The sequence below is a fragment of the Propithecus coquereli genome, unplaced genomic scaffold, assembly GCF_000956105.1.
Source record: "Propithecus coquereli isolate 6110/MARCELLA unplaced genomic scaffold, Pcoq_1.0 Scaffold14, whole genome shotgun sequence".
Taxonomy (NCBI): Eukaryota; Metazoa; Chordata; class Mammalia; order Primates; family Indriidae; genus Propithecus; species Propithecus coquereli.
This window is the reverse complement of record NW_012138302.1, coordinates 15256018-15267947: the sequence shown is the minus strand read 5'-3', so window position 1 is coordinate 15267947 and position 11930 is coordinate 15256018. Positions and strand designations below refer to the sequence as shown.

General features: G+C 43.8%; 1 protein-coding gene across 1 annotated transcript in view; it reads left to right on the top strand.

Annotated features, from left to right (window-relative positions):
* FAM159A (family with sequence similarity 159, member A) overlaps positions 1-8961 on the top strand; it is a 21299-nt gene extending 12338 nt beyond the window's left edge. Inside the window, exon 3 of the mRNA XM_012639419.1 lies at positions 8689-8961. Within this exon, the coding sequence (XP_012494873.1) occupies positions 8689-8939 (251 nt within the window). The 3' untranslated portion in view covers positions 8940-8961. The remainder of the gene's footprint in view (positions 1-8688) is intronic.
* The last annotated feature ends 2969 nt before the right edge of the window (positions 8962-11930 follow it).

The window sequence follows — 11930 nt, the reverse complement described above, 5'->3', positions numbered from 1 at the left end:
CGTGAGCCACCGCGCCCGGCCATTGAGAAAAATATGGCTGAAGTGGGATGATCACTTGAGGCCAGGAGTTTGAGACCAGCCTGGGCAACATAGCAAGACTCCATCTCTACAAAAAAAAAAAAAAATACAAAAATTAGCTGGGTGTGGTGGCTCACACCTGTAGTCCCAAATACTTGGGAGGCTGAGGTGGAAAGATGACTTGAGCCCAGGAGTTCGAGGTTGCAGTGAGCTATGATTGCATCATTGCACTGCAGCCTGGGTGACAGAGCAAGACTCTGTCTCTATTAAAAAAAGAGAGAGACAGAGAGAGAAAGAGAGAAATTTAATCCACAAAAAAAGAAATACAAATGCCCAATATACATGAAAAGATGCTCAACCTTACTAAGAATCAGAAGAATGGGATTTAAGAATGACATACCTTTTAAAAAAAGATTATATTGGCAAAAATCCAAAAATGGATCATATTAATAGTGAGAAGGTTGAGAGGGAAATGAATACTCTCATATACTTCTGGTCAGAGTATAAATTGGTGCAACCACTTTGTAGAGTAATTTGGCAATATCTATTTAAACTGAAAATGTATATACCCTACAACTCAGTAATTCCGCTTCTAATTATCTGCCTTAGAGAAATAGTTGCATCAGGTTAGGACTTACAAAGATAGATATCATGATAACCTGTCATATTAGAAATAAACTAAATGTCCATCAGTAGAGGAATGCACAAATAACTGTGGTTTAATGTAATAATGAAATATGATACAGTAGTTAAAAGAAATGAACTAGCTCTAAATGGACCACCCCATTTTCCCTTCACAATAACTGGGCAGGGTATAGATTTTATTACTACTTCCATTTTATACATGAGGGAACTGAACTTCAAAGTCACCTGATGAGTGAGTGACAGAGCCAACTCTGCCTCCACCCTCTTTCCTTTCCTTATCTCTGTTGCTGTGAAAGGGAAGTCCGTATTATGTGCCAGATGTTGTTTGAAATTTTACCTACACCTTCCCATCTAATCTTTCCTACCCTGGTGGGTAGGTCTCATTATTACCCATTTTATAGATGTGAAAACCAGTTCTCAGAGAGGCTAGATGACTTGTCCGAAGGGTGATAGCTTATAAATGTGGAGCTGGAATTCAGACATGTGTCTTTCTGCCTCCAAAGTCCTGCTCTTTCCATCTTGCCAGACCAGGACCATGGGATATTCAGGCTTGCACTCTGCATCCCTTGTCTACCCAAACCCCCAGCTTCTCTGGCTCAAGGGAACATTCACCCCTTCATCCTGTGAATGGAAACCACTCTCTCACTTCTCACTTCTCAGCCACCAGCTGGATTAGTCAGTCACCGGGGTTTGATACAGTTTGTCCTCTTGCTTTTTGCTTCTTTTTTTTTTTTTGAGACAGAGTCTCACTCTGTTGCCCTGGCTAGAGTGAGTGCTGTGGCGTTAGCCTAGCTCACAGCAACCTCAAACTCCTGGGCTCAAGCGATCCGACTGCCTCAGCCTCCCGAGTAGCTGGGACTACAGACATGCGCCACTGTGCCCGGCTAATTTTTTCTATATATTTTTAGTTGTCCAGATAATTTCTTTCTATTTTTTTTTTTTAGTAGAGACAGGGTCTCGCTCTTGCTCAGGCTGGTCTCGAACTCCTGAGCTCAAACAATCTGCCCACCTCGGCCTCCCAGAGTGCTAGGATTATAGGCGTGAGCCACCACGCCCGGCCTTTGCTTCTTATTTTTTTTAAGATGAAAAATGCGTTTCCTGGCCTTTTACTAAATGACAGCTTTATGTTCTCTCTGCCTTTTGTTCAAGCTCGCTCTTAGCTCCCCCCTTTCTTCTTTGTTAAGTGTTGTCCTCTCCTTCCCTCTGCACCCAGAGCATCCAACCCAGGAGCTTCCTGTCCCTCCTTCGGCATCTGAGACAGTTTACAGCCCCACCGTTACATTCATCTGAGCTTCATCTTTCACAGACTTTCATTTCTGTTTGCTGTCTTGCTTTTCAGTAGGACACAGGGACGATTATCCCCATTTTTACAGCAGAGGCAACAAAGTCTCAGCTGGGGGAAATGAACCAAGTCCATATAGCTAGTGAGCATGTGTTGCTGAGATGTCAACCCAGATCTCTCAGACTCTAAAGCCTGCGGTCATTGCACTGTCCCGTGGGTTCATCTCTGAGTGTGGGGGCCCAAGGTGGGGTGGGGAATGCCTTGGCAAGAGCAGAGTGTAAATGGACAAGCAGTTTCTGAAACAGCCTCCTTCCCCTGCCCAGCTGTTCTGTAGTCTATCCCATCCCCCGCATACCCATCCCATCCCCTAAACTCAGGATGCAATGGAGACCATAACTTTCTTATTCTGGCACTTTGTGAGCAACTAGCTAATCATCAAACTAGTCATCAAAGGGGTGACTGAGTTTCTACCGTTGTGCTAGGTACCGTGCTAAGGACTTCAAATACATCATCCCCTTTAACCTGCTCAACTGCTCTGCCAGGTGGTTATTATCAACTCTGTTTCGAGGCAAGTGAGGTGAGTGTAGCAATGATATTCCAACCTATGTAAATTTAATAAGATAACAAAAAAATCAGAAAAAAACAGAATTTAATTCTCACCCTCCTCTGAAAGGTGTTGGTGGAGAGGTCACTAATCTGCCATTCTCATCGACCAGAACTCAAAGGGTTCGTGGAAACTAAGTCTGATGCTCTCACTGTGCAGATAGGGAGGCTGAGGCCCAGAAAGGGCAGTTATGTGCTCAAGGTCCCCCAGCCAGTTGGTGGCCAAGCCTTTGCCTCCCAGGCCAGAGACCTTTCCCTGCAGCAGTTGCCCCTACACTGCAGAGTGGCTTCCTTTATCCCCCTCACCTTCCACACAGAGCTCAGTCACATCACCCCAGATCCCACTGCTTTTTAATTAACCACATTTGGTGGGGGTAATATCTATGAACCAAATATGCCTCAGTCAGGGGTGAGTTTGTCTTGACTCATCTCTGAGCAGGAAGAGAACACGGGAACTCCCTTCTGAACTGGTCTCCAGAGGCTAGTCCCAAGTTCAGGGTTGAGGACCCCAGGTGATGGGAGACTGGCCATGAAGGTCCTTGGAAAAAGGTGGGAAGGCACAGCCCTGGGCTGGGATGCCAGGGAACCTGGCTCTAATCCTGGCTTTGCTGTTTTCATTGTGTGGCCTTCAGCAAGTCACTTTTCTGTGGGCCTCAATTTACTCTAAAATGTGTACAATAATACCTACTAAAAAGTTGTAAAAACTAGAGATGATGCTCACTGGTACCTAATTAGTATCAAACACATAGTAGGCTTTTAACAGTTAGTAGCTCTCATTTTAATTATTATTAGGCACTTATATTTTTACATGATGGTCATCTCAAAGAGACTGTTAATATCTCAAAGATAGGAACTATATCTTAAATAAATGCCTTTGTATCCCCAGGACCTAGCATAGTTCCTAACCTATACTGGGTGTGTGCTCGCTCTGTGGAAAGAGTACAAGCTTTGGAATCAAGCAAATGGAAAGTGAATCCTGAATCCTATACTTAGTAGCTACATCAATATTGACTTTCTCTCGGCCTCAGTTATTTATTATATGGAATAATAATACCTACCACAGAGAGTTGTTAGGAGAATCAATTAAGATTATTGTCCCAGTGTATTTTAGCCACTTATAAAACATGAATCTTCTTATCATAACTTCAAAATAGAACTTGGTATATTTGTCTTAAGGCTGCTTCTTCTCCCAAGTGCCTCTTGGCTTGGAAAAAAAGAAAAAGCAGCTTTTCAAAGATGGAATCCCCCAGCCCAGGCTTTAGGCACTATTGTGGGACTTTAATAACTTCCATTACATGTTAGCCAAAGCAAAAGTCAGGAGTATGTGAGGTCAAAGGTGGGGCTACAGCCTATTCCACTAGTTTTCCCAGAAGGCTAGGATTGTGGGATTGAAGGCCTTGGCATACAGAATTGAGGGAAGCTCTGGGATCTGGGAAAAAGAGTCATGTAAAAAGAGACATGGTAGGTCCACAAGCTCAGTATAAGCCAGAAGTGTGATGTGGTTGCCAAAATGGTAAGTGGAATCTCAGGTCACATTAACAGAAGTACAAGGTCTGGAAGCAAAGGAATGATGGTGAATCTTTACTCTCAATTGGATAGAACATACCAGCCATAACATCACAGAAATAACTTTTTATCGCCTACTCCATAGGTTCCCAACTTCGGGTTCCTGGGGGTCCCCAAATACAGCAGTGGGAATTCTTGAGCAATCACCAATATTCCAGAGGTTTTAGTGGGACCAAGTTTCTTTGCTTTGATCTAGAATTATGTCAGTTCAAGGGGGGTAATTAACATAGGCTCTCTCCAAGCTCTGATCAGAGCTCTTCGATTAATACAAAATGGAAAAAATTAGTACTTACTAAATGCATTCTATTGTATAGGCAGAATCCTTTAAAACTCAAGAGTTCAAAGGAAAAGAAATAGAAAAATGAGACCAGCCCAACTTCCTATCTCATTTTATGAAATGATAACTGAGATCCAGAGAGGAGAAGCGGTTGGCACAAAGCAGCACAATGATTTAATAGCAGAATGAGGACTTAGCCAAGGTCTGTAACTCCTGGAAGCCCAAAGGATTCCCAGAGCCCTGACTGCCAGCTGTTCAGAGATCCACAATTTAAGAGGGACCAATCAGAACGTGATCACAGGTAGGTAACTAGCTCAGGCCTGGGAACAAGGTCATGTGAGGATCAGCTGAAGAGCTGGGGATATTTGGCCTTGAACAGAGGAGACTCAGGGCTCACAGCCTAGGGCCTCATATCTCTGCAAGGTTGTTCTGGGGCAGGAGGAGCAGATATTTTGTGAAGAGCCAGAGAACAGGGTTGGGACCAGTGGGGGAAGCCACAGGGAGGCAGTTGTTGATTCAAAAAAGTAGAACTTGGCCAGGCCAAGGTAATCCTAGCATTCTAGGAGGCCAAGGTGGGAGGATCGCTTGAGGTCAGGGGTTTGAGATCAGCCTGAGCAAGAGTGAAACCCTATCTCTACAAAAAAATAGAAAAAGGGAGAATCGCTTGAGCCCAGGAGTGTGAGGTTGCAGTGAGCTATGATGACACCACTGCATTCTAGCCCAGGCAACAAAGTGAGACCAAAAAAGTGTCTCCAAAAAAAAAAAAAAAAGTATTATAGAACTTACTTGTAGCAAGACCTTAAGTACTCCTGAAAAAAGTATCCCCATCATTCCGGGGCATATTTGGCTCACCAATTTGTAATCTTGGTTTAAAAAAAAAAAAAAAAAGCTTCTCTATCCATGGAAGGTTATCAGGAAAAGGCTAAATGTGGGATTCCACTAAGGGGATTCTTGAATTGAATAGAAAGTTGAAATAAATCCCAGTACCAGTTGAAATGCCTTAAAATGCAAGCTTAAATAACCAAGAATCCCAAGGAATCTACAAAACATGTGCATAAAAATAACCTCTTAGAACTAATAAGTGTGTTTAGCAAGGATACAGTATGTAAGGTCAAAACCAAACATCGATTGTGTTTATATATACTAGCAACAAAAAATTGAAAACCAAAATTCAAAACACAATAATACCATTTACAGTTGCTCCAAAAGAAATGAAATACTTAGGTATAAATCTAACAAAACATGTACAGGATAATGTTAAGAATTACACAGTCAGGCACGGTGGCTCAGGCCTGTAATCCCAGCACTTTGGGAAGCCAAGGTGGGAGGATTGCTTGAGGCCAGGAGTTTGAGACCAGCCTGGACAACATAGTGAGATCCTATCTCTACAAAAAATTTTTTCAAAAATTAGCCAGGCTTGGTGGTGCACACCTGTAGTCCCAGCTATCCAGGAGGCTGAAGCTGGAAGATCCTTTAAGTCCAGGAATTCAAAGCTGCAGTGAGCTATGATTGTGCCACTGCACTCCAGCCTAGGTGACAGAGTGAGACCCTGTCTCAAAACAAACAAACAAAAAACTACAAAATGTTGATGCAGGAAATCAAAGACCTAAATAAATGGAGAGATACACTATGTTCATGAATTGAAATACTTAACATAGTAAAGATTTAAAAAATTGCAGCAGCTTTTTTGTATATTATAGACAAGCTAATTCTAAAATTTATATGGAAAGACAAAGGAACTAGAACAGCTAAAGTAATATTGAAAAAGAATGAAGTTGAAGGAAACATAAGACTTAGCAACAAAAATAAACAATAATCAGGACAATGTGGTATTAGTAGAGGGAAAGACATATAGATCAAAATACAGTCCAGAAATAGATCCACATCATAAGTTTGTGGAACAGATTTTTGACAAAGGTACAAAAGCAATTCAACTGGGGAAGAACAGTCTTTTCAATAAATGGTGTTAGATAAAAACTTCCGTAGGTAAAAATACATAAACCCTCACCTAAATCTCATAACTTATACAAAAATTAACTGAAAGTAGATCTAAATGTAAACTGTAAAATGATAACACATTTAGAAGAAGACAGGAGAAAAATCTTCATGCCTTGGGGTTAGGCAAAGAATTCTTAGACAAGACACAAAAAGTACATTTTTTTAAAAAAGATAAATTGGGCCGGGCACGGTGGCTCACGCCTGTAATCCTAGCTCTCTGGGAGGCTGAGGCGGGCGGATCGTTTGAGCTCAGAAGTTCGAAACCAGCCTGAGCAAGAGCGAGACCCCGTCTCTACTAAAAATAGAAAGAAATTAATTGGACAACTAAAAATATATAGAAAAAATTAGCTGGGCATGGTGGCGCATGCCTGTAGTCCCAGCTACTCGGGAGGCTGAAGCAGGAGGATCGCTTGAGCCCAGGAGTTTGAGGTTGCTGTGAGCTAGGCTGACGCCACGGCACTCTAGCCTGGGCAACACAGTGAGACTCTGTCTCAAAAAAAAAAAAAAAAGATAGATTGGTCGTCATTAAAGTTGAAAAATTTTATCCTGCAAAAGACTCTGTCAAGAGGATGAAAAAGCAACCCTCAGACTGGGGAATATATTCACATATCTGACAAAGTACTTTTATCTACAATATATAAAGAACACCCTAAACTCAACATTAAGAAAACAAACATTCCATTAGAAAATGAGCAAAAGACTTGAACAGACACTTCATTAAGTAGGATATACAGTTGTAAAATAAGCACATGAAAATATGTTCAACTTCATCAGTCATTAACGAAATGCAAATTAAAGCCACAATGAGATACCACCTCAAGGATCACAGGTAAGGGAATGACATTGAAGGCTTTTGAGAAAGAACAGTACGTGGACTCACTTGATCTTAGAAAGGTCTCTCTGGCTACAGTGTAAAGGATGGAGTGGAGGCCCAACTGGAGGCTCTGCCAGTGGTCTGAGCAGAGGAAGATGAAAGCCTGACCCTAAGGTGGTAGCCTTGAGGATGGACAGAAATGGGTGGGTAGACATGGCAGACGGTGAGGCAGGACCTGGTGAATTGCTTGGCTTTGTGAAGGGGTTGGGGTAGAAAGTGTGAGAGATGTCTCGAATTTCTGGCTTCAACACTTGATACGCTTTTTTTTTTTTTTAACTTTTTTGTTTGTTTGTTTTTGTTTTTTTAGAGAGGGTCTCACTCTGTTGCCCAGGCTGGAGTGCAGTGGCCTCATCATAGCTCACTGCAGCCTCAGACTTCTGGGCTTAAGAGATCCTCCTGCCTCAGCCTCCCAAGAAGCTGGGACTATAGGTACACGCCACCACCACTACACCTGGCTAATTTTTTTGTGTTTTTTGTAGAAACGGGGTCTCTCTCTTGCTCAGGCTGGTCTCAAACTCCAGGCCTCAAGCGATCCGCCTGCCTCAGCCTCCCAAAGTGCTAGAATTACAGGCTTGAGCCACTATGCCTGGCCACTTGATACACTTTTTAATCCATAAAGACAGGAATGTTCGATTGTGTCAAGTGCTCCCGATAAGTCAAGGCGGGTAAGGATTTAGAAGTGACCATGGGATGTGGAGACATAGTTTTAAAGTATGGTGGGGGCAGAAACCAAGTAAGTTATAGCAAGAACCAGTGAAGTTACCTCATGAATGGGAGGTAAGGAATAATAAGGCCAAATGAGCTTCCTTTTAAGCTAAGATATCAGAGGAAGAGAAAGGATAAGGCAGTCAACGAAGAGAATCATGGAAGCTATTCTTAAAGCAAAGAACAATATGTGTTTTAAAAATGCCCCAAACTCCTCTGCATACTAGCCATGTAGTAAGCCTGTGTTCTCATCTATAAGATGGATTTTTAATAGTACCTACTTGATAAGGTTATGGTGAAGGTCAAGCCTTCATGTCTCCTAACAGTTATTTATTTTCTGTCTCCCCCACTAAACTGTAAGTTCATGAGAAACATTGACAACACCTTGGGCATGATATGTATATTCTTAATAAATATTTGTTAAACAAATGACACATCTAAGACTCTGAAGGGGGTGGGAAATTACTTAATGTGTACAAAGTACATTTTATTCAGGTGATGAATACACTAAAAGCCCAGATTTCACCACTATGCGATATATCCAAGTAACAAAGTTGCACTTGTACCCCTTAAATGTATACAAATAATAATTAAAAAAAAAAGACTCTGAGCACAATGCATTGCCCAAGGTAAGCACTCAGAGAAGTTGCCTGGGGTATGATCTTGGCGGGGGGAAAAAGCTGCAGGAGGAAGACCTACACTCTCAGCTTGCTTTTCCAGGCCTGGAGGAAGTGCCCCCTGACCGCCAAGGTGTGAACACGGGCATCGCGGTCGAGGTGCCAGGAGTGAGGCCTCTTGGACAGAGTTACCCCTTCTTGAGCCCACGGCTGGAAAGCAATGAGGGGCAGGCTGCAGACTCCAAACGCCTCCTCCACCACTGCTTCATAGCCACAGTGACCACCAGTGACATTCCAGGCAGCCCTGAGGAGGCCCCTGTCCCTAACCCTGACCCACGTGGACCAGCCCCATAGACATCCAATAAATGTCTCCATATCATCCCCTTCTGGAGTCTCTTTTCAGTGAAAGGGGGGAGTGGGAGTGGTCAAAGGGACTTTGGAGCCTCGCAGGGTAAACGAGGGCTTCCCCCCCCCGCAAAGGTACCCATGTCCTGCTGTGGACCCAGCTACACGGCTCTGCCTGCCTGTGTGGGCCACAGGAAGTTAGATGTGAGTCCTGGGAAAAATCGCTGGTAACAATCAGGTAGAAGCCTGGGGCCTGTGGAGGCTCAGAGGAAGCCCTCACCCACTGGGGAGTCGGAGAACTCTGACTTGTTTCCCTGCCCCGAAATAGGTGTACTTAGGAGCCCCTGGGATGATGAGTAGCACCCAGAGGGGGATGATCCCTATCTCTCCAGCAGCTCTGCCCCACCCCAGAGTGAGCCCCTTACCCAGGAACAGAATGGGAGGGAGTCAGGTGTGCACGGGGCTCAGCCATCATTCAATTTCTCAGGTGGATGAAAGTGTGAGTGAATAAACGAATGAATGGTTATCAGACTGAACACAGGCTCCACAGGGCGGACTTGGCCACTGTGTGATAAAGTCCCTTAATCCCCCTGAGCCTTAGTTCTCTTGCTGGGTGATTGCAAGTGTTCAAGGAGGTGATGGATTTGAACTCTCTTCATAAACATAAAACTGCTAAAAGACTTTTAAAATCACAGATGGATGTTGTTCAGTATAACATAGTCATTAAGAGCAGGGAGTCTGGAGCCAAATATTTGATTAAAATCCCATCCCTGTCACTTAGTTGCAAGCTAGCCTCTCTGCCTCGGTCCTCTCATCTGTGTAAGCAGGGATAATAGTAGTACCCACCTCATAGGGTTTGATTAAATTACTTAGTCCATGCAAGTACTTAAAATAGCATTGGCAAATAGCACTATGTGTTAGCTATTATTATTATTTGTTTGTTTTTAACATTTTTTATTATTAGCTGATCACAGAGGAATCTTAGGGCAGGATGCTGACTGCCACCCCTCTCTCCTAGCTCACCTAACTTTGGCAGTGGCTTTAGATTTTGCCTTGGGTGTACAAGGCAAGGATCGGGGAGACTCAGTAGCTACCGAAAGCAGCTCTTGACATTTCAGACAGTGACATGACCTGCTGCTGGATTTGGCAACAGTGAAATGGTCAGTCTTAGATATCTGTGCCTGAACCAGCCAAAGGGCACATGATGGGATGGCAAGACAGGGTGAGCCATGCACAGAAGAATCCTAGGCTGGAAGTCAAGAGACTTTGGTTCTGGTCTTGCTTTATTTGTGTGTGTGGTCTTTTATTTTCAGCACTCTAAAACTAGCATCTTTGTCCACTTACTGTACATTCAGTGGTGTCAATGGAAAAGAAGACAAACTCTGTAAAATAATTTAAGGAGGCTTATTCTGAGACAAATTTGAGGACCATGGCTCAGAGTCATGCCCAAGAAGCCTTGGGCAAGTGGACTCACTGAAGCTGGGTTACAGTTTGGTTTTATATATTTCGGGATTACAGGTAAAGTCATAAATCAATAGATGAAAGGTATACATTGGTTTGGCCCAAAAAGGTGGGACATCTCAAAGTGGGGGCTTACAAATCATAAGTGGGTTTAGGGATTCTTTAGTTGACAATTGGCTGAAAAAGTTAGGCTTTGTCCAAAGACCAGGAATCAGAAGAAAGGAATTCTTGAGTTAAGATAAGGGTCTCTATCCTTCATGTGATGCTATACCGGAATCAGGTCGGGAAGTAAACCACATCATAAAAACCTGTTTATTGAGATTTTATCATTTGTAGGTATGACTCATCAGGCCCCCTTACAAAGGAATTTTTGGGGCAAAGAAAAAGATCAGTTCTCAGTGGTATCTATTCTGTGGCAGGACCTGTGTAGGTTGCCAGAAACAAAGGGAAATCGGGCATAGCTCCTGCCCTTAGGGGCTCATATGGAGGGCAAGGTAGGCACATAAATGGCCAGTGGACCCAATGGTGGCCCTTCCTGCAGCTTTAGGAAGGAAGAAATGAGTGATGTATGAGCTGAATCACCAAACATGATTCAAAGTTTCCAGGTAAGACAGGGTCAGAAGACATTATGGTCAGAGAACAACCTGTTCAAAAACAGTGAGAGGGAGCTAGTGTGGCCCAGGATCTACAAGTTATTTGTTGTAGAGAGACCTTAGAGTACCTGTGTGTATGTGGTGGGGGAGGTTTAGTCATTGACGCCTCATGTGACCTTTTACAGGACAAATCTCTTCTTTGTCCTTGATGTCCTCATCAGTAAAATTCAATATTTCTCTGAACACTTTCTGTGCTGGGCCTTACAAGGGAGGCTGGGAGAGTAAAAGGAGGAATCTGACAATGCCCTGTCTTTAGGCTTCTCGCAGTCAGATGGTGAAATGATCTGCAAATTCTAAAAGCTCAAGTGGTCAGTGGTCTAGGGCAGTGGTTCTCAAACTTCAGGCTGCATCAGAATCAGCTGGAGGGCTTGACAAAACACAGATTGCCCCCCACCCCATGTCCGATTCAGTAGGTCAGGAGTAAGTCCCCAGAATTTGCATTTCTAACAAGTTCCAGGTGATGCTGATGTTGCTAGTCTGGGACCACCCTTTGAGCACAACTCTGAAGAACAAAGACAGGCTTTGAGGACTCTGAGCAGAGAGGTTAGGGGGAGACCTCACACTGAGCAGGGCCCTGAAGACCTGGTAGAATTTCCCCAACAGGTGGGGAATAGAATGTGTGTGTTGCTTTTGCTGATCTACACATCCCAGGCCTCGTAAAGCTCCTCCCCGCCCCCCAAGTTCAGCTTCTCTCCTTTGAATTCAATCAGTCCTCAGAGCAGGCTCTCACTGGGGTTGGCTAGTCTGAGTCCTGCGTTAGAAACTAACTGCCCGCCCTGCGCGACAGGAGCCCCTCCCCCAGGGCAGGCGAGGAGGGAGGAGGCCGGGTGGGCTGAAGCACAGACAGAAATAGTATGAGCTCACCGCTGCTCCCAAGCACACATCG